The sequence below is a fragment of the Anticarsia gemmatalis genome, chromosome 14 (genome assembly GCF_050436995.1).
Source record: "Anticarsia gemmatalis isolate Benzon Research Colony breed Stoneville strain chromosome 14, ilAntGemm2 primary, whole genome shotgun sequence".
NCBI classification, from domain to species: Eukaryota; Metazoa; Arthropoda; class Insecta; order Lepidoptera; family Erebidae; genus Anticarsia; species Anticarsia gemmatalis.
Window position 1 is genome coordinate 10,476,811 of NC_134758.1, and position 23,129 is coordinate 10,499,939.

The 23,129-nt window shown below is 35.7% G+C and overlaps 2 protein-coding genes across 3 annotated transcripts; one reads left to right on the forward strand and one right to left on the reverse strand.

The window, feature by feature from the left end:
• Positions 1–124: 124 nt before the first annotated feature.
• Positions 125–18,302, reverse strand: wde (Fibronectin-III type domain-containing protein windei). 2 transcript variants are annotated; one of them, XM_076122573.1, is made up of 4 exons: positions 18,144–18,302; positions 2,533–4,889; positions 1,231–2,178; positions 125–1,148 (listed from the first exon to the last, which is right to left on the reverse strand). In XM_076122573.1, exons 2-4 carry the CDS (start codon positions 4,847–4,849, stop codon positions 676–678), a joined length of 3,738 nt encoding a protein of 1,245 aa, XP_075978688.1. In that variant the 5' UTR covers positions 4,850–4,889; positions 18,144–18,302; the 3' UTR covers positions 125–675. The 2 variants fall into 2 exon arrangements, with proteins under 2 accessions (XP_075978688.1, XP_075978687.1); XM_076122572.1 differs by lacking the exon at positions 18,144–18,302 and adding an exon at positions 15,046–15,207.
• A 1,052-nt stretch (positions 18,303–19,354) lies between these two features.
• On the forward strand, positions 19,355–22,888 carry LOC142978228 (transcription elongation factor, mitochondrial). Its single transcript, XM_076122574.1, has 7 exons — positions 19,355–19,529; positions 19,604–19,737; positions 20,033–20,255; positions 20,616–20,768; positions 21,065–21,249; positions 21,874–21,948; positions 22,547–22,888. The coding sequence occupies exons 1-7, from the start codon at positions 19,491–19,493 to the stop codon at positions 22,806–22,808; spliced, it is 1,071 nt and encodes a 356-aa protein (XP_075978689.1). The 5' UTR covers positions 19,355–19,490; the 3' UTR covers positions 22,809–22,888.
• Positions 22,889–23,129: the final 241 nt, after the last annotated feature.

Consider the following 23,129-nt stretch of genomic DNA (forward strand, 5'->3'; position numbering starts at 1 on the left):
ATTCATTCTCCATTATTTTCCTTTAGTATATTTTAATCTTATTATTACTGACCTGTAGTAAGTTTGTACTGCCAAGAAATCCGCTGACAGTTTGTAAGCTTATGAAGGTAGAATGAAAAACAAATTAGATTTAGAATCTGTAATCACAAGTTATTCGGAAAGTCCACATTCTATGTAGCCAATTATGTAGGTAATCATGTAATAGTAAATACAATTTAAATATTACACATGAACATTCCTATAATAGTGATGGCTAGTTACGAACTGTACATAATAATATCGACAGCGAGATATTAGCTAAACGATACAATCTAACTACAGCTACAAATTGTCTAAAGATCAATATCAGTCAACTGCACTATTCATTGAAGAATTAAACTCAGGTACCTAGTATTAATTTTTTCACATAACGATACCCAAGAAAAAATGTCATACTAACAAAATATAGTATGTAGGTACCCATGCTTAACCATCAATGAATGAATAGAACTTAAAAAATTAAAACAAAATATTCAATAAAATCAACTATTTTTTACAACGGAACTTTATGAACACTTAAACAAAAATAAATAATTAAAACAAGAACAACCATATCGAGGAAATTTCACTTTTCATTCACACTCCACGGCTACAATGTATGACATTGTAAGCATTGGTTCATTCACGTCATCAGTCTTAATTGTTTTTACTCAGGAGCAGTATGCTACCAGGTAAACTGAAGGGGCCGAGACGGGACCTTATGTCTACCGCTCTCACAGCAAAGTAGTATTTGAAACCAGCCATAAATTGCGTCAATGTACACGCCATTGGTAAAGGTAGGGCTTTGACATCGCCAATTTTCTTCCAAAGTGAAGTACTTGGCGGTGTTGACGTTTCCTGGTACGCATATAACTGATAACTTGCTATTTCTTCATAATAATCTTCTGGTACCCCTTCTATTTTCCAAGATATGACTATGCCGTTTTCTACTTTAGATAGTTTGAGATCTGGCGCCGGTGGCAACGGCTTCCAATTGGGAGGAGTGTATTGTTTCATTGACACTGGTAGTGGCGCTGGATGCCTCACTGCTGTCACCCTATTCAATCTTACAGGACCGTTAGATCCATCCATTCTTGCTACTTGCGATGCCGGACCTCTCGGTCTCATACCTAAAAAATAAAGAAAATCGAATTAGACTTCTATATTTTTTGACGCTAATAAATCATGTTATGTTTGCAGTTTCGTACTTACCCGATGGGACTACAGTTTTCAACATAATTGTCTGTCCAGGCCTTAGTTGTTGGTTCTGGGGTCCACTTATAGGAATATATACTTTTCTTGGACTATTTACAAATGGTGGTCTTTGGGGCGCCATTAGGCTTTGAGGAGGAACTAGTCTGACTGGAGGTGCGGGAGATGCTTTTGGTCCACCCGGTACTTTAGAAGGAGGTTCATCGTCCGTCAGATCGACCGTTACCGACGACGCTACTTTGTTATGAGGTCTCTTCTCCGCCTTCGAAGCAGAAGTGGCTGGTGAGGCGTTCTTTACTCCATTTGGCACATTTTTAGCTGGAGAGTTAGTTTGAGTGACTTGTGGTATAGTGCTAGGTGTTTTCAATGCAGGGTTGTTGGCTGGCACCAATCTAGGAACCGGTATGTTTTGGTTGCCTTGCTTTTTATTAGCTTGTTGATTTTGTGGAGTATTTTTATTTTGTTGGTTAGTTTGGTTCTTGTTATTGTTCACAGGTACTCTTTTTCTAGTTATTACTGTCTTTTCCATATACACCTGCATACCTACTGAGCGGGTAATCTTTAGGGGCATTATCGGCGTATCTCCCGTGGGTTTCTTTTGCTCCTCTTGAACTGATTTCAACACAACTTGTAAGTCTCTGTTTTGTTTCGTGAGCATCATTGCCTTTTTCCTAAATTCCTCAAGACCTTGCGCCATCGTTCGTAGTTTAACTTTAATATCACTTAAACTGCTTCTATCGACGATACTTTCGACTATTTTTAGTACACAGAATTCTTCTAGTTCTTCTCGTGTCATGTCTGACAGTTTAGTTTTAGTAGTTTTAAGGAAGTTTTCGGGAATTAATGGTTTTATAGGTTCCGGTGACGGTGTTTTTCTCTCGGGTGATTTTTCTTTGATGCTTGGAGTTGCACCGGTGTCTGCTGCCGGAGATGCAGGCGGTGTGGGTTCTGGAAGAGAGAAATAATAATTGAGTTATTTATTTGGATAGTGTGATTGTTTAAATTAGAAATATTGTATTAGAAGAACTAGATACACTTAAAAATTAAACAAAGTTATAAGGTGTTTCTCAAGTTCTGACTAAATATTGAGTTTTTACGCGTAAGAAAAGCAACAGGGCATTTTACCAAGTTAACAAAGAATTATTATTATTTAAAAATATCTCTATTTTAATCACAACGATATGCAATACTCCTGACATCTTTTCTATACTAAAAAGAGTTGAAACTTTTCATAAAAAGTAACTGATTTGACTAATATTAAAGTAGCCTATTTCTTCTTAAGTATACTATGAATAAACTCACCTTTCGGAACAGCTTTTTCTAATGAATCAGTAACCTTCTCAACAGTTTTCTCTCCAGTTTCCAAATCAGTTTTTACATCTAATTTATTTGATATTTCTTTAGCTTGGTCGGGTGATTTACTGTTATTTCTGTCTTCATCAATAACCATTATATCATCATCATCTTCTATATCAATAGACTGTTTATCTTTCGATTCTTGAACTTTACTTTCACTAACCGATTCAGGTTCAGGTGATGCAACTTTAGCAGGTTCCGTTTTAGAAGGTTCTTCGTCTTCCTCATCAGAAAATATATCAAGTGTATTGGACAGTTTACAGATAATAGGCTTGTCTATAACACTATCTTTAGAGACATCTTTGATTATCATTTCTTTTGGTATAGATATTACTTCCTTACTTAAAGTCTTTTTAGCACTTTTTTCCACCACCATATTGTCCTTTAATTTTATAGGAGAGTCTTTTGTTTCTGTATTACTTGTAGTTTGTTCTACACTGTCTTCGACTTCCATAGCCTCGTCTGTTTGAGCAACAGGTGTGTCAACTTTATTATCTGACACTTTTACAGACTCAGATTTGTCCATCTCATTAGATTTAACAACGTCGACAGTCTCAGTTTCTATAGAGTCCGTTATATCCATACCATTTGTAGTATCTACTGATGTTGGTGTATCTTTAACATCACTTGAAACGACTGTTGGAGTTATTTCTTCTTCAACTAAGATTTTATCTGACTCTTTCAATGCTTCTTTGTTAACACATTCGGCAGTGGTTTTTGTTGATTGAGTTTCAACTGTACTTTCATCTTTTGTGGGTTCATCCATTGGTGAATCTGTTTCATCTTTCTTATCCACTAAAACTTCTTTCATTTCCTCAACAGGTTTCATTTCTACATCTTCAAGTGTGATTCCATTTTCTTCTGCAACGACTTGGTCTACTTTTGAAACAGTAGCGTCATTTTCTGCAACGCTTGCCTCATCTTCTTCAGCAACACTAATTTCTTCCGAAACTTTCTCTTCTTGTGCAACGGTAATTTTGTCTGCCTCAACAATGATTTTCTCTCTCCTCTCTCCTTCACCAAGACTTTCTAATTTCTTTTCTATATCTGCAAGGATTGCCATATTTTCTTCAATATTGCTCGTTTTATTTCCTTCTGCAACGCTTTCAGGTTCTTTTTCCGTAACACTTAGTTTATTTTCTTCAGCAAGTTTTATTTGGTCTACTTCCACAGGGCTAATGTTATGTTCTGAAGCGTTCGCCTTGTCTCCTTCAGCGATGCTAGCTTTATCTTCTTTTACTACATGAATATCTTTTTCTACTGAATCGGTAATATCTTTTTCCATATCATCATTATCTTTTTCCGTTAAATCAATTCCATCATCATCATCCTCATCATAAACGAGAGTCATATTATCTTTTTCTGATTCATCTATCATGTCTTCAATTTGTTTTTCACTAGGATTAGTAGGTTCGGTTTCTGTGCTAATCTCCATTTCCTCATCTTTCTTAGGTGAATCAATTTTATCTTCAGTACAAGGATCTAATGATGCTTTAATAGACTCAAATGCATCTTTCACTGGTTTTTCTGACACATTTGCATCATTTTCACTAGGCGCGGGAGATTTATCTGAATCAACTACCTTTATATCTTTTTCACTCTCATTAGACTCTGTCTTATCGTCGTCAACTTGGATCGGAGATTCCTCTGCCTCATCGTCTAAAATAACGATAGAATCATCGTCTTTCTGTGAATCTGCATTACTTTCTTCTGGCACTGGAGATTCTGCTATTAATTCTATAACGTCATCTTGATTCTCAACTACTTTTTCCTGTTTAACAGATTCTTTACCATCTGTAACTGTTTTTTCTACCTTCTCAGTCTTATTCTCGCTTAAATTTCCGCTAAGACTAATGATATCATCTTCGTAATCATCTTGTTCTGCCTCAACAGGATTAAGAGGACCTTCTTTTGTGCCCAAAGCAAATATTTCGTTGTCTAAACTATCATTTTGAGATTCAGTATTTTGTGCATCTTCAACTTTTATACTATTTTGTATGCTAATTATTTCACTTAATTCTACATTTCTTAATTCAGTTACATTATTATCTAGAGTTATTGGACTATCAGGTAATGAAACTGTTTCTGGTTTCTCTTGACTCTCGTCATCCTCGATTTGTATGACTTCTGTGTCTCCGTTGCATTTGTTTTTGTTATTTTCTTCAATAGCAAGGCTTTCCATTTTATTGTTTGACACATCTTCTAACGTGGACATGTTTCTTTCTATATCTAGGGTATTCTCAGCTTCGACGATTAATTGCATGGTTTAACATTTCATATTTTCATCACCGAACGACGGAATCCTGAAACCAAAGAAAAAGTAGTTGTTAATACATACGATCAAAATAGGAATATACATGATTAACTGGGTCAGCGGGAAACTGATCGTATTTACTTCCAAATCTGAGCAGCATTTTGTTTAATTTGGTCCTTAGAATAAGAATATTCTATAGGATCTCCCTTGCTAATCAGGAAAGTACAGCCGATTACTTCTAAATCCATTCACCAATTATTATTTCACCGAATAACAACATATCTTCATAACTACCTATTTTATAAAACTTTTCATTACTGGATACGCTTTGCACGTAGGTATAACTCGGCCGCACAACGCCCTCTATTCAAAACACAGTTTATTTATATTATCAATAGGTGGCGCTGATCGGCAAATTACAAAGTATAAAGTATAAAAAGTTGTCCCTACAAGTTATACTTGTTTTTCTAAGATGTATGCAAAAAATATAGATACAAAGTCAGGATCTCTATGCTAGCATATTGTGCACATGCGATTCAATCGATATATGACCAAGCGTACTAAGTTCAGAGTGTAAGGCTTAGGCTGAACTATTGCGTGATTTGTAGTTAACGACACTAGTTAAATCACTTATTGGCTTTTCGCTATATTCAGACGCAGGAAGTTAACAGGCTTGTACAAAGATAGCAAATATTCAAAGATACTGATGATACGAGCGGAAACAAATGCGAGATTCTAAGCGCGATTATGCTTGAATGAGATAGGCAATACAGGTGTCTATGTGTCGTCATAATCCGGACAAGACACTGATAGAAGTTCCGAAATGGATTATTAATCATTGAATCAATATACCTAATCAATATTGATTAATATTCGACGAAGAAGAATATTTTGGTAATCCGTAAGTCAATTACACACTTATCGGTCTGTTACGCTTTCACGGCTAAACCCCTGCACAGATTTTGTTGAAATAGACCGTGGTGATAGTTGAAGATTCGGCGATAAACACTGGTAATTATTTTCAATATATTTTTTTATTTTGCCCAAAACACGCGAACAAAACGCGGGTCAGCTAGTGACAAATATTAAGTGCAGGGTCACTGTTTTACAAGAGGTGTAGAAGTCAACGACCTCTGCAAATATTTTCAAACATTATAGGGTAAATTTTGCCTCTACGAAACAGCATAAGCTTTATGATGACTAAATCAGTCAAAAATGCAATTGTTTTACGGGTATAAGAGTGTTTTGTACCCGTAGTGTCAGAGTTAAGGAAAGGTGGGGAGTTGGGTGTGCGCTCACCACCCGGACTTGCGCACTCGATCATTGCGCAACTCTTTTCATATAGACTTTATAAAGCCATGTAGTGTCAATTATAAGTATTCAATATTGTATATCCGAGTTGAAAGGTCATTGTATCCGTACACTACGTAGGTACACTATTGCCGTTGTAATTTCAACATAAGGGCAAAATTCTGCCCCCGACAGTTGAAAAAATGCATCTGAAGGTAGAAATGGAGAGAAAAAAATATTTTTAGCTTTGAAAAGGTGTAAAAGTCCATACAAAAGCGATTTATTTCGTTAAGCTAAAACTGTACCTCACATCCATACTAATATTATAAATGCGAAAGTAACTCTGTCTGTCTGTCTGCTACTCAATCACGCCTAAACTACTGAACCAATTTGCATGAAATTTGGTATGGAGATATTTTGATACCCGAGAAAGGACATAGGCTACTTTTTACCCCGGGAAAATGACGCATTTTCTTGGAAAATTCAGGTGGCGAACGAAGTCGCGAATAATCAATATTATAATGACATTGAATTAACAAAATTCCGTTGTCATGGCAACTGTTTTAATGGCGGATATGCCTTAGCGCGACTTCGTTATATTAACAGATATAAATAATTCTGAGAATATTTTTCATGAAAAAAAAGCATATTTTATATCATCACGCTACGACCAATAGGAGCAGAGTAACAGTAAAAAGTGTTACAAAAACGTGGAAAATTCTGACCCATTCTCTCTTATGTGACGCAAGCGAAGGTGCGCGGGTCAGCTAGTAGAAATATATAAAAAATATTGGCATCTGCAGCTTTTTTTGCTGATTCAGGCAACTCAATTTTGATAAAATGTTACATGCGCCTTTTCAAACATCAAGGGCAGAATGACCTTTCAACGTTCGAGAAGAGGAAGATTATGTCCAAAAGAAAGCATCTTGAGAGAGAATGGTCGCATCTTTTCTACTTCCTTCCCACCTTATTATCATTCAATTCGATATTAACTCTTGTAGAACGATTAGGTATATTATTAAAGTAGCAAGAATATGAAACGATGTTTCATGTCACAAAAAAGTAATAAAAAATTGGGTGTGTGTTTCCAATTTGACGTTTAAAAGTTTTTAGCGACGTTTGAATAAGTGGATTGTTGTTTTTAACATCTTAACAAAATCTTAAGCATTTATGAATAATAGGAACTAACCACACGTTATTCCATATCCAGCACATTGGAATTCAGATATACAGAAGTAAAATTCAAAGAGTAAATATTGGACACATCCAGTCCAAAGCCACAGTGGTTTTTGTGCCTAGCCCAGCCGGGGAGAGGTCGGCCTGTAAAGGATTCTGTTGTGGCTATATAAGGACATACGTGCTCCAAAACTGAAGGAATCGAAAATATTGCAACATGTTGAAATCAAAATTAAAACAGTTTAAGTGACATTAAATTTGAATTGACATATGTCAAGAAATGTCAATACATTTTAGACACTGTAGAATCTAGGCTGGATTCACACTGTCCTGTACCCGCTAGTATTTGTTTTAAGTAGCCATCCATGTCTAGTTGTCAATAAATATAATTGATTCATCTTCATTCCGTAGTTTATTTTTGGAACCAGAAAAGTAACACTTACTTACATTATCAAGAGGGAAATGCGTGGGGCTCACAAAACGGCAAAGTTACGAATTGTAAAATCAATGTGCAAAATATCGATATTATTGATCGGACCAAAGACCTTGCACTACTTCAAGACGGCCTATATATTACAACACTTTAAATACAACTAAGATAGCATATATCACTTCTAGGACCATGACTAATTAATGAGAAATGATCGATAGGAAAGCAGAAATAAATCGCACTTTCGTAGTAAAAGCATTTGCCCAAAAGAACTATTTTTTAAGAAAATCTAACTAGAAATTTCTCAACACAAAGATCGCAAGATAGTATCTCAAGTCCGTAGGCTTACATTCAACAGTTTTTGGCAAGTTGCGCGACTGACACAGGCATGATCTGACAACTCTGACAAGCACGGACTAGCAAGCCCGACGGGCAACACTAGCTAGCAAATATGCGGTTATGAGTTCCAGGTACAGATGGACGAGAGCATAGCGTGGAATCAGTATTAAGTAACTCAATGTAACTACATTTGAAAAATTTTGTTTAAAGCAATCAATATACTAATGCAAACCAAACACGAAACTGATTTAATCGGTCAATAATAAAATTATTATTCGTAAACTAGAAGGACTCGTCCTTTGTAGCAAATAAATTCGAGCGTAAACGCTTGCTTGTATCCATGCAAGCAAGCGTTAACCCAAAAGCGTTTGTTCGATATTACAACGCTGCACGTAAGCGACGCTCAACTTGAAACGCAATGGGCAGCGTCTGGTGACTACATTAGAATCCTTAGTTCTTATGTGGAAAGTTTGATAAAGAAGATGTGACTAAAACCCATCGACAGTTGAAGACTAGGAGTACTAAGTATGTCCTGACGATATAGGACTGGTAATCACCACTAGAACACAACCTTATAAAAATAAAAACCGAAATAATGTTAAATGTTTCCACAGAAGCCAAACTAGTGTTTATTAAAGTGTCCCGTAATTTTTTTACTTTAAATAACCCACAATGCTTCCAAATCCACAAGGGACTCCCAAAATTGTATAAGCCCTTCCGCAAGCAAAGTTTCATTCTCAGAAGCCCTGTTGAGATGAGACTTATCAAACTAAAATGGATTTCCGAAACAGACACGCTTATTATTATGCATCGAAATAGGGTTATTTAGATCTTTTTTTTATAGAAGTATATTCTCGGAATAAATATTTATCGTTAAGGAAGACTTTTTTTTTTCTTGTTTTTTTTATTAAAAAAGACAACTCCCGCACTAAGAATTGCTCTTGTGTCGCGGGGACTTTTACAAACATACAAACAACGGACACAAAGCACAACCAGACCCGAAACAATTATTTGTGGATCGCACAAATAATTGTCCCGTGTGGGAATCGAACCCACGACCTCCCGTTGCAGTGGTATCGGCGTGGCGACCTAAACCACTGCGCCACGGAGGCAGTCAGCTTCCTTCTACTTGACTTTCGGAGTCCGAATAGATTCGAGCATTTGATTAGATTTTTGAACCGTGTCTAAAACTTTGGCATCAAAATGGAGATTGGCTTAAGGCTTTCCTAATACCTTGTTGCTAGGGATATCTCCACTAAAGAAGAGTTTAGGGGTCTTCTTAGTTCTTCTGGCTCTGCTCATCAATTCACACCATGGTATTAACCAACTGCATACATTGACTGGTGACTGGTCAACTTGCAAGGTGTGCCCGAAGCGATCGGTGTGACATTTCAGATCAATGGCGGTGGTGGCGCGCCGGCGCGGCACGCATGTCTGATCAACGCGTTGGTCAGGTATCCTAGCTATATTACTTGCAGGTATTTGTTACTTTTATAATCGCTTTTTAATATGCGGTTTCGATAGTATAACTGCAGTTAAAGATTGAGATAGGATTGTTTAGTTGTTAAGTGACATCTGTCACGCCGGAAGATATAGCTTCCTTCTTCTTTTTAACAAAAGAATTTGAATTTTAAAGGTCAGGCAGACATATTGGTATTTCATTGTGCAAATTCTATCCTTAACACAACCGTTGAACAGTACCTACAGCGCTTTTTTTGTCGTCGGAAAGTGTACAAATTGAATTTAGTCTCGGAATTTGTTTCCTTATGAGCAAATTCATTAGTGTTTCCGACTGTATATTAAAATATTAATAAGCGATAAGTATAAAACCTAATAAGAAACTGTGTTCCAACAAGAATCGGACCGAAAATGACGTTGCTGACAGCTGATAGAATTGTGCGACAAACAATTATGGCTGAAGCCGGATAAAGTTGCTATGGGGATCTTCTAAAGCGTTATGTAACCCCATTAAATTTTAATACTTTAAGAATCATCATTTTCAATATTTCAATTCTAAGCTAAAAAGGGAAACCAATATGAAGAAACAACAAGATTGGTTATATGGACTGGGGAAAAAAAATGGCACTATTTAGGGACGCCGATCGTCATAGGTCCTACTAATACAGCTTTATAACTCTAGGGACGCCGTAGGGGAATAAAGCTGCCGCCACAATGTAGACTGATCGGTAGAGCTTGGTAAGCTAGCCTACAATCAAGACCGGTTCTAAGTTATAAGAATGAGCTATAAAATCGCTACTGTGCATATTTTTGCTAAGACAATTTACAATATCGCAAGGTTAACGAGATAAAATCTGATATCATTAGAAACAAAGACATTGGAAGATAGTCATTTTATGCGTAGGAAATGAAAATACTTTTTTAGCTCATTACTGTCTCATTGCTGGGCAAGGGTCTTCTCGCGTATTGTGGTAGATAGGCCTCGACTCCACCACATTGGCCAACTGAGGGTTGAGGACTTTTAATAACACATTTCAATGAGAATAATAATAACATGAATCACCAAGATTAGCTCCTTTAGCATACATTTATTTGTCTCTCTCTGCCGCATGTTAATGTGGACTTTGGACATTATTTCAAACGTTACACAACTAATTTACTCGTAGCTAATTGGTTCAAAGATCAATAAAAAATAGTATAGGAACTCGGAAATAATCTACGTTTGGATCATCAATGGCCTGTGTGCGTCTATTGCAGATGATTCAGGTCAATTCAGGTGACATCAGATAGAGGTATATATTTGTAACGAAGGAACATCTTGGCTGGTGGCTTAAAAGGCCTATGTGGGAGTGACAGCCGCGACCGCTGTTTTGGCAGATGAAAGAGCCTGAGGTTGAAGGAACATTTGAAACGCGTAAATGTTACAAGTTGAGATACTTGATTAATATAGTATAACTAAATTTAAATTCTTTGCGGAGCCTTTAAACCGTTTAGCTAATAGGGCAAGGTCAACATAAATGAATGACGTAGGACTATTCGTAAGTAATTATTTCGCGAAAAATGATTCGGTAGGTATCAATGTTTCTTTTACTTATGCAAATGAATACTAAAACAATGAATCAAAAGTTTGATCGTTGTCCCCTAACGCTACTGAATGGCGTGAGATCAACCTTATTTTAAGTGTCATTGACCTTAATATGAATAGCAAATATGAACACAATTTAGGTAAATAATCTTTTTTGCTAAGAAAATGTATGTCTCTTTTTCTATTACAAACGTGCGATCTACGTCATAATCAAGAGATTTTTTTTTATTGTGACGTAGAGTAAGTGCGAGCGAGAGGGTCTGATGAAGAAACATCGTGTAGTTCGCACATGAATTTGGAGTGACCCTAGTCTAGTAAGATTTTTTATATGTCATGACCAGTTTTGACCAATCCTTGTTTTTATATCTAAGTCCTGCACTATTTTGTTTTGAAATAGAGGCCTAAATACAAAAATAAACAAAACATATAATTTTGTTGTCAAACCAAAATTAATGTGCTAACTAAACTAAAGCAAATTTTGTGTGTGTCACGTAAAATTGTCGACGTATAGATTTAATGAATAATAATGCGGTGACGAATACCTTTGACGGTTATAATTATAAGCGGTATTGAAACAGCCTTTTACTATTTACAAATCAAAATACAAAACACAACAAGCCGAAAAAATCTAACTATTATTATTAAGTACCTACCTAGTAGTAGCAGGTAGCGTTTTTAAACCGACTACAAAAAAGAGGATGTTCTCAATTTGACTGTATTTTTTTTGATATTACAAAATTTCTAAATTTCGATTATTATCAACCTACTTAACATCTTTTCAGGTGAAAATTTAATAACCTAATAAGCCTAGATGAAATCCCGGCACCAAAATCTGTTCTGAACCATAACGACGCAACTGACATTATTTTTGTCGACGTGTTATAAAAATCTTTACTCATATAATAATATGACTGCACTAAAAATTCATAAATAATGCGAAACGTAGGCGTGTCTACATTTTAGGAACTTATAACCTTTCTGAACGAAATCGTATTTTTAGGTCTGTCTACGTTTTTTAGTTTTACACATGTCAGTGCCATTTTGGCGCCTATTTTTCGCACACCCACGTAACTGTTAACAAAGTTAAAGCTTTTGGCAAGACTATTGCGTGCATTGGCTGGCTAATATGGACTTTCATTGAAGTCCCTATGAGGAGTCCGGAACTTAACCTAAAAAGGGTATAGTTTAACATAAAAAATAGGGTAAAAAACTATCTAATAGCGAAATTATCAGTACAAATCGAAGGGGAACACATTACTAGCACCTGTCAAATTTTGAACCCCTACGAAAAAAAGAATATCCCGCAATCATTTTGACAGAATCCGCCCGGGAACAATAACAATCGTCATCTGGAAGTCACGTGGTCTTTTGTTGATAGAAATAAGACGGGAGTATTGGAATAAATGGGAATTATTGATTATAGGTTATAATGTAACCTAATCTGATTTGAAGGGGATAATAATATACCTAAATAATATTTCGAGAAAAATCGATATCAAAAATCGGCAAACAATATTTTTGGCTTTAGTTGGTTTCCTATGAACTTCAATTCCTATTAATTTCGACGTTTTATTATGACAAGACATTGTAAAATACTCGTGAACAGCCAACCAGCCAAATCAAGATGGCTGCCGTCCGTTCTGTCGCGCGAAATACCGGAATAAATTCCCCACTCACTTGGTGCTGTGCAACGCTGATCGCCAAGCCGTTAAAAGGCGAAACGATAACAACTGCCGTCTCATTCACTCTAGTGCGCGCACGACGCGCGCTAGACAGAGAGGAATATACCCACTGAGTACTAACAAAAATATACTGATCGTGGTGAAGGTGGAAAGCTGATTGTGAGGCTATCGTACGGGAACTTAGTACCAGATAATATGAGAATTAAAAATCATCAAACAGTTTCACTAGCTTCCTCAAAAGAAACAAATAGTTGTTTGGAGATCTAAAAGACCCTTGTACTTTTCCGACTATTTGGTCTTATAGCAAAAAGTTGTTGTTTTGATGTCCCATTACTGATTCTCCGAACTAAAAAAAAGTTTAGACGTGGCAACATTATAATGAGTCACACCAGCACATCAAAATATGACTATTAAACATACTGCATTTAATTTGTGTACTTATGCTGATAATAATAGTTTTTGTTTTATCAAAATCGGGTCAAAATTACCGAAGTAACAGCTTTATAAAGTTTCACTGCTTTTTTAAATTTGCGTTGCTTCGCGCGCTATGCGCTGACGTCACGTCGTGACAGACACGCTTGTTCGACTGCGGGTGATGCGGAGTTTTGATTTAAAAAGTGATTTGCATTTAATATTTAAAGAGTCTGTGTATGTGTTATAAATTTAATCATCGTGTTTTTTGTAAAATAAGCCTCCACTAAGATATCCTCGATCTCGATCGCCACGCACACAATCATCAACTAGACCCAGGTAAAGAAAGTTGAACTCGTATACTACTAATAATATTTTTGTGTGTAGTTAACAATAAAATTGAAAGTTTGTTACAACTGGCATTACAAATAATGAGTGTTACGTACCTACCAAGTGTAAATTTGGAAAACCTAGTTTTAAAATAATATTATAAAAAAAAATTATCACCCCTGCCTCTGACTTTAGTCAGGTTGATGGCTATCATATGAACGCATGAATCTACTCTGTAGGTAGTCTTATATGATTGGGTGTGTAATGAGAACTTTTAATTAAACTAACATTTTAATTTTGATATTATTATTATTATATTTAATAAACATGAGTTCTTTTTTCAAAACAAAAAACCAACGCCAACTCAACCGCCGCGCTCGGCTCGCCGCCGCCTGTGAGGTCATTGAACTGCTCATTAAATAGTATCAACTGTTTAGTAGAAGTTCATTGCTAGGTAGGTATGAACATGATATGGCATCTTGATCTTGAGGAAGTGTTCAAAAGGCAATAAACTTCTATTTAACATTTGCGCTTGACAGTATCTGAACCGGCCTTTAAGTTTTAGATTAGGTGTCTTTTGCAAAAATATAAAACAATTTACCTACATGGTACAGAAAAAAACAATTTTTGGGGTGTTTTTTCACTTGAGTTAGTACACATAGGAACAATACAATATTTTTTAACCATTTTGTTTGTCCACTATAAGCAAAACAAATTATTTAAAGCGAAACCGCGAGAGCGCAACGAGCCTATGTAGGTATCGGCAAGTACTGACGAAATAGCAATGTCACGAGATGACGTCACACGTCCGTGCGGCCGCTTCGCCGGAGTTTGGCGCGAAGGCCTACTTTGACGTTTAATATCTCGGTCATTTTTGAAGATACGAAAAAAATAAAAACAGATTTTTTATCCTTGAAGTACCTAGTTTTTAAATATGCTCATAACAAAAATCATTGGTGTGACTCATTCTATCCCGTACCTAAAAATAACCTTGAAGACAAATTGAATAACTATTAGGAGAAACATTTTTATCATAAAACTAACATTTTTGAAATAAAAAGATAAATATCGCAGATTAAAAAGCCACATGAGCTGAGCAAATTAAACGAGTAATTCGAAAGAACGACTTAGTTCCACCACCAAAAAGGTTGAATAAAAATAATTAACGAATCAAATCCTTCAATCAATTAACTAAAGTTTGAAGGTAAACAAATCAAAAGTTTCAAATCGCTTGGTCCAGTTTGACAAGAAACGTCAAAAAATATATAAAAACAAATGTCAATAATCATAACCAACAAAATAGTTAATCAAATTGCACATAAAATAATAATAAATTCACACATCAATAGTACAATACACAAAAATAAAAATTATATAAACAAAATAAAATAATATTCCTCCATAATATCTCACTTATTTTTAAAACAGGTAAACTTGCAAACTACCGATCGAAATGGAGGCAAATGAACGAATAAACTAAACGTAAATATTTATAAACACTCACCTAAATGAGTCAGCAAGAGAATGCGGGAGTAGAAGAATAAACAAGAAGAATGCAAAACACAACAAAATACGGGCGTCCAGTACCGCGTCTAAATCGACACTGACAGCAGACAGAGAGAGAAGAAAATGGCCGCCGTAAATGTGGCGACAGAGATCGCAGACGGAACACGAACTAAAAACATAGAGTAATCGTACTACAGAGACTCGCGCATTGAGCCCGTGCAATGCGGTCGGCGGCGTGCGAGCGAGAGAGCGCTATGGAGATTATATGCGAGCGGTAAAGACGGGTGATCGTTAGCGCGCGTGCGGTGACCGTTGTATCTGTTTCGTTCACTACTCTGTGTATTATTACACGGCGAGGTCACGTTGCCGATAATGGTTGTTCGTTCTCTTGTGTTCTACTTCTATTTTGAGGGGCGATTCATTCAGAACCAGGCGTAAGATTCTTCACCGGGTCGAACCAACTACGATTTCTTCCATACCCGCTAACGCAAAAGAATAAACGAAGGTAGAATAGGTAACCAGGTACCGAATATCGAACAAAATATTTGGATGTGACAACTAGAACCAAAAAAATTGCTGAACTTCGAGAGCTATATCGCCGTTTCTGTTTCATCTATCGATTTTCTGCTCCACTTAACTACGAATTTAGCGTTGCCTTGGCAGCCATTCATATAAAGTATGACCCGGAAATGTTTACCTAAACTTCATTCTCATCAAACAATAAAAATACATAAAGAAGAGCAAGTAATATTGTACAAAAATCACTAAAATAGAAGCTTGAATTTTGTAGGCAGGTCGAGAAAAAGCAACGTTGCCACTCTGGTGCAAAACTCGAGCCGAGTCGAGCTCGAGTGGGTCGTTCGACTCGTTGCCGAGTTCGCCCGATGAGGCCCGAACGCGCCCGAATCAAAATATACGTCAGTAATACGTCATCATAAAAATAGATGTTTACTGTAAAGTGAATACATTTTAGTGCTGAATTGTCATCATGATGATCAAGATCCATCAAAAGTCGTTGATTTAGTATATCAGCTCCATAAGGAACTAATTTTCTAAACTCAAAGATGACATCAACAAAAGAACTAACCTCAAAAACATTCTAATACTGAATGGAAGTCAATGCCAATATTTTTAGGTTACAATTTAATTTGACGATGAGAGTAACTATTAACTAGACATAATAAAAAAAATCCTAAGACCTGGAATTAGTAGTGTCAGCCTACATCACTAATGTTATCGAAATTAATGATTTGTAGAGGTTAAGTTAAATCTAAATAGAAATGGCAACGTGAGTGATGCTCCGTTTATCATCAAACAGCAAAACATTAAGCCGATAAGACAATCGTCTGACGACTGGCAAGAACAGAAATGGCGCCCGAAGAAATCCCACCATATTCTTCTTCAAAATTAATATCTCTCCTAGTTTTACTTTTATAATATAGATAATACAGTCTAAATTTCGCTATAAGCGATAACAATCTGCAGTTCTATTACTGTATTTTTCGATAACAATCTACATTTAATCGTCATAGGTATAAATTGTTCCTAGTCTCATATTTGGCGGAACGTTGAAATTAGTTCACGTCTTACATAATGTTTATCGTTAATATTCGTTATCCACACAAAATTCATAGTACAATAATGCCGGTCGGATTGATGCACATGTTATTATCGCGCAAGAGACTCTGCAATGTATACGAAACAAGTTGAACCGCTCGGGAATCGGAGCCGAAAAAAGACTAAAGAACAATGAATGAGCAAGGGACTATCAACATGGTGGACGCTTTATTATTTAAAAAATAACTGTGACAAAGAATTTAAAGACAGTACGGACAAAACAAGGATTCTTCGATTTAAAATTCTATTTCATAAATATGAACATCGGATAATCAAATGAATGCCAACACCTACAGTGACAAACAAGGACCGATATAGAGCAGCGCCGCAAGAGTGAAAGAGACAAATACGCTTACGTCAAAATTTACTCTATTGTAAACAAGATGGCTGAATTGCATTAGTACAATCTTGAAGGTAAATAATATGAAAGATATTATCTCATGTGTGTTATACTTCTACTATTTAGGTGTAAACTGTAGGTACCTAATGTTAATGAAGAGGGTTTCATAAACATCTTTTAGTAAGTATTAGTAAGATCATCAATAAAAAATGTTAAAAAAGAGACATCGGGAATGATATCACCAGAGTGACGAAATGTTCTGATGGAAGAAGAAAACAAAACAGAATCAATATAGCATGGAACAAACTACAGCAGTAGCAGAAATGTATAATGCAGACATCCTAGGCGTGTAGAATGGGCGAATGGCAGCGCACGGAAGCGGTCTGGCAACGCTGCGCAAGCAAGTTCGTGACGGAGCTAGCCAGAATTTCAATTTATACTCAATGTCATGCGCGTTTATACCAGTTTTAGCTGGTTTATAAACAAAAATTTGGACTGCGCATGCAGTTATTGAATTAACTGGCAGAATCTTCTAATCTGGCATCAACAAAAACAACAATAGTAAACAACTGGCATTTAACGTAGCTCCATCGAAGCGACTCAGCGCCATATCACACGCGGCTCAACTTTAAAAAGTGCGACGTTGTCAGATTGCTACACCGACTTTTAGCTGGTAGCAGAATTTTGGTATTATACTATGTCCTGTATTGGTTCTGTTTTGACTTTGATTTTCGACGCTGATGATTAACTGATGATTACCTACAATTCTGATAGTCGCGACGAAAAAAAAAATTGCGGCATTTTTAAAGGGAATCAACCATATTTTAATAAGTATGACGATGACAATTTTTTTTTGAGATAAAAGAATAATCTTGCTCAGAAATAAAAATCCTAGGTACCTAAAATTTGCTAAATTGAATTAAACATAGTAGAAATAAAAGCGTTGAAAAACGCGCTTTAAATAAGACATGACATGTAATGATGACCAGTTACAGAAGATTTGATGAGATTGTCTGTCAACAGAATAATCCGAGTACCCTCAAATGCAAAAAAATCTTGAAACAGAAAAAAATACACTTAAATATTGAAATAAAGAAAATTAACAATAAATAACAAGTCTAATCGTTTGCTAAACTTACCAGTCCTCAAAATGTGCAGCCAAGCGGCAAAACAGAATGAGACCGGTGACCGCAAACGAACTCTCTCGAAGGAAAGAAGATAGTCAATGTACATGTAATGCCAAAGTGGTAAATGAGTGGGTGAAACGAGCGACCGCGAGCGAGTGCAAAGTATTACGAACCATCGCCATCTTGAAATACACCGCTTCGTGAACTAGAGCGAGAGAGCTGTATTTGTTGTCTTTTTTTGTGCAAGGAAAATAATCTTAAAATAGGTACCTACTCACTTACCTACTTCTGTATTCTGACCTACTTCTTTTTTCTAGTATAGGTACCTTGTCCCAGCAAGACAATAAAGCCACTCGCTTCTTATTTCTGTTCATAAACATTAAAATGTATTTTTTCAGATCGTGACATTTCACCATATTTTTATTTCATGGTTAAATCGGCTGTGTTTTGTTTATTTTCGTTATTTGAAAAGTGACTGCGAGAATGTCAGAATCATAAACCTCCATGGAATTCCGATTTCAAAGAATTCCTCCGGGATTGGTGATATTTTATGAAATTATCATGCAGCGGAATAATATTTGGTAGGGTGACACTAAAATGTTCTAGACATAGTCACTTTTTAAAATAAGCCAATACTATGGCATCATTTTTTTTTCAAATAATTTACATTGTTAAATAATCTTAAATCATTCTTATACCTATGCCTTTTCAAGCATAAACTTAGCGAACCCAAGAATTTCAGTAGCTTCTCCATCTGATACGAATTTGTATTAAGCTAAACCTAACTTTATTTTCATCTCGAATCCGTCATGGTTGGTAATGTTCTTATTGAGGACATTAAATTGTTAATTAGCTGTATTTGGGTTCCTAAAGGCATCGTTAATGTTTATCGACAGAGTCACTACTCAAATGATGAATGAAATGGAGGAAGTAGTTTTTCTTCGCTAGCGCCATCTCGTTAAATAAAACAAACTACTTTTGGTCACTGCATAGAAGTTGATGATGTATATGGCCAGAAGATGGCGCTACAATACGTTTCAGAAGATAATTATTACTATTTTTAACCCAAGAAAAATAAGTCTCTAAATCTAAAATGACTATCTCCAGATATACAAAAGTTTGTTATTCACCTTTAGGATGCTCCGACGCTAATGAGAATGCAATAAGATGACCACATTTATCTGTCAGATAAACGTCTCGCTTTTCACTGTCAAACTTTTCTGACAGAAACTTCCTTTCCTATTTGAGGTTATGTAAATTGTAAACAAACCATAAGTAGTTTAAATTAATAAAAATATATTGATTTATAATAGAAGGGAAACGTTTAAATGTGATAACTTTGATTATATTCACTACAAGATGTTGTTGAATATCGCAAATCCTACGAGAAAGCTACTGGTCGGTGATCTTACCATTTCATTTTACAGTTTTTATTCCTTGACTATTATTTATATAAATCATATTATTTCTAGAATACTTTGTGCTACAACTGCAGACTTGCTGCGCTCTCAAAATGTTATCTAAGCGATAGTTTAGATAGTAAATACACAGAGGAACAAAAAGAGAAAATTTTGCAGGTTATAAATGATTCCGATACACTATCGAGGTACGTAAATATTGAAGATACTTACTCAATACCTAAAAGTAGCATATAAATTATTATGTTCTTATTTTTCGCCCATAATTCTTTAAGGGAGTCAAAACTTTATTGCCTTTGTCCCAAATAAGGCAACATTATAAAAATAATAATTTTGCTACGGAATGTTTCATTAAAGAGAAACATATCAACCTCAACTTATTTAGAATAGTGTCTTACTTACTTAATCCCTCTCATTTTTTGCGAACACCTGTAACATAGACAAAGGTTTGTTTAAGATTTTTCTGCAACTTTTTTTTTACAGTTATGACATAAGCAAAGTAAAGTTAAAGAAAATATCTCAATATCGGAGTAGCAATGGTCAGATACAAACCTTATCTGATGTGGAATATATTGAGGGGTTCTCAGAGAAGTCCAGCAAGAAGTTATTTACAAGTATATTGAATGGAGTACCTGCTGAAAAGAAAGTTTCTAATAAGATTAAAGGACAGATACTGCATCCTAATTTAAGTGAAAGTGTTGTAAAGGTATATTGAGCATTACACATTAATAAATTATAATTATGGAACTGGCTTTAAAAAGTTAGCCAGTAGTAAATAATAAACTAAAAAGCATGTACTATTTAGTATCATAAACGGGGATATATTGAATCAAAAATTTCAATCCAAAACATGAAGGATACTACTGACTTAGTTGGCATAATACTTCACCTGCTATATAACTTGCTGGTAAAAATACCAAATGTAACTCAAATCAGATCTATATTATAGAAAAGTTATCTTGAAAGTTAAAATCTGTTGATCTGGGTTGAACTGTAATTAGATGGGCTCTACCAAAACTGTATATTGGGTTGTTACAAATAATGATCTAAGATTTTCTTTCACCAGGAATGTGAGCGAGTGTTAAGTGTGTATGTAACTGTGAACTCAGTCTGCTGGACTTTAATAGACAAAGATAATTATGGGGTGCTGGAATGGGAGTATTTCAGTATTGACTATCCAGACGGAAAGAGGCTTCAAATAACCGATTTATTGAGCATAGTAAGTAATTTTTACAGCATTTTATTTTTACAACATAAAGAAATATTGCATAGCTACTGCTTCATGGGTGAAGGGAAGAACAGCGCCATCTAGTAGTGATGACCTCAAACTGTGGTTTTATTTTTTTAACTAGATGGCATGGGAAGTTTAAGTTTTTAGAAAAAAAAAACTCTCCTACCGTACAAATAAATGTGTTTGTGTAAAAAGAATTAAACCAGAGCAAATAAGATAAATCATAGACCTTTGACTTTGACCGATTTAAGGTAAAAAATCAAACTGAAATAACTTTTTATCAGGCGTGGCGTGTAACTCAACAGCTGCCAACAGCGGACATATACGTGATGAAGGCAGAAGCAACAACGCTGCGAGCGGCCGGCAGCGACCCCAACAACCCGAAGGTCATGGCTGTCAATCTTCAAAAGTCCCAAATGATCTCCATGATCGTAGCACTTATTAATGCTAGAAGTTTAGATATGACGTTGTAAGTATCACATCTAATCAGCCCGTTTCCACCCACTGTTGAGGCTTCCCCATCGGTACGCCACTTGATACGGTCCTGCGCTTGTCTCGTTTATTGCAGCCCTACACATTTAGCTAGCTAGATCGCTAAATGTCAAAATATGGTCCGCGAATGATTCTAAAATGTTCATTTTTCAGGATATTTATTATTACACTTTATTTTTAATATACTCACATAGGGGTCCCTGCTAACAAGAATAATATAAAACTGGTCCTGGACTAAGAAAAGGTTGGGAACCCCTGGCTTAGTCCATGGCCGCCATTCAGTTACTGCTTTGGTGCATCTTTCATATAGTATTACATACTTAAAACTATTATCCAAGGGATAATAGTTGTGTAAGCACAAACTAAAAAATGCTATTTGCGACTATCTCTTTATGCTGTTTTTGTATCATTCATATGTTAGTGCATGTCAGGTATGCATATTTAGAACACCAACATTTCATCATTTAATGGTTTTTGTTATCACGCCATCTATCGGGCTAGTTATTAAACTCGGGGCTATACCAAATTATGTATTTCTTAACGAACCAAATCATGATGGTGTTTATGTCATGTAATAAATGTTATTTATTATTATTTTTAGATCCGGTGATCACAAGAACGAAGAAAACATTTTAGAACATAAAGTTTATTTTTTGAGGCCAACCCTACCATACAGGTAAGTAAATTGTGTAAGTTCTAGTTAAAAGTAATTAATATTTGAAATAGATCTTTTTGTGTCTTAAAGTCTACAAGTAGTACAAGTCCGAAAGCATAGATGGCAGTGTTTCAAGTCAAGTAAATTTAGTACCGTGTAAAAACACCAGATAGCGTGATTTGTTTGAGCTTTTGAAATTTTATAATGCCTTATAAAGTATTTTGCCCAACTTGCAGTCATACTAGGCTAATGAATTAACGACTGCAAGTGGAGATAAATTTGTCTCGATCGGTAATTAAATAAGCAAAATAATAAATGCATAAATAATAAATGTTTTGGGACAACTCACACCCAGTCATCTGATCCGAACTAAGCAAAGCTTGTACTATGGTAACCAAATAACTGATAATCATACCTATATATTTATTCAGTTAAATTTACAACTAGGCCCAGAACAAATACTCGTGCTCATCACACAAATATCTGTCCCGGTTGGGATTCGAACCCATTGCACGCGGCGCTACGGTTACTGCGGCGAGGTTACCGTTAACCACTGCGCCAAACGTGCAGTAAAAATATATAGTTTATATAATTCTTCATAATTATTCTTCTTTTTCAGATTATACGGCACTCTAGTAGGTAATGAACGTGTATCAACAGATCAGACGGTAGACATGTTGTTAAGGGATCTAAACGAACGGTCCTCAAACAATTCTCATGCGTACGTTTCAGAACGACTGCAAAACATGTTTAGATCGCAGAAAGACTTACAAAAAGACATGTTGGGACATTGTTTGTTACTAAGTCTCACTTTTATGGACTTATGTGTGTATAAGAATCAAGCGAAGATAGCTAAATTGATGAAGAAACGCGAAGATTAGATGTTGTTAAATAAATTGATTGTTAAAACTAGATCTGTGTATTTTATTATTATACTAGCTGACCCGCGCAGCTCCGCTCACGCTGTCTTGTTTTTATTTAATACCGCGCATTTTCAAATTTATTACTTTTTACACCTTCTCTGGACTCCCACAAATAATTCAAGACTAAAATCAGCCAAATCGGTCCAGCCGTTCACGAGTTTTATTAATTATCGATATAGATTCTGTTTCTTTGTTTCCTCACCTTCCTTTTAACACTTAAGCCCAGAAGGGCGCTTTCCAACTGATCAATTGACGATCAACAACCAAGTAAGTTTCGGT

Bases quoted from the DNA above. Each gene is read 5' to 3' on its own strand.
- wde (XM_076122573.1), bottom strand. From the start codon at position 4,849: ATGCAATTAATCGTCGAAGCTGAGAATACCCTAGATATAGAAAGAAAC. The intron at 2,179-2,532 runs GTGAGTTTATTC...TCTCTCTTCCAG, and splicing joins AGAAAAAGCTGTTCCGAAAG to AACCCACACCGCCTGCATCT. The intron at 1,149-1,230 runs GTAAGTACGAAA...TTTATTTTTTAG, and splicing joins GAAAACTGTAGTCCCATCGG to GTATGAGACCGAGAGGTCCG.
- LOC142978228 (XM_076122574.1), top strand. From the start codon at position 19,491: ATGTTGTTGAATATCGCAAATCCTACGAGAAAGCTACTG. The intron at 19,530-19,603 runs GTCGGTGATCTT...TATTATTTCTAG, and splicing joins ATCCTACGAGAAAGCTACTG to AATACTTTGTGCTACAACTG. The intron at 21,949-22,546 runs GTAAGTAAATTG...CTTCTTTTTCAG, and splicing joins AGGCCAACCCTACCATACAG to ATTATACGGCACTCTAGTAG.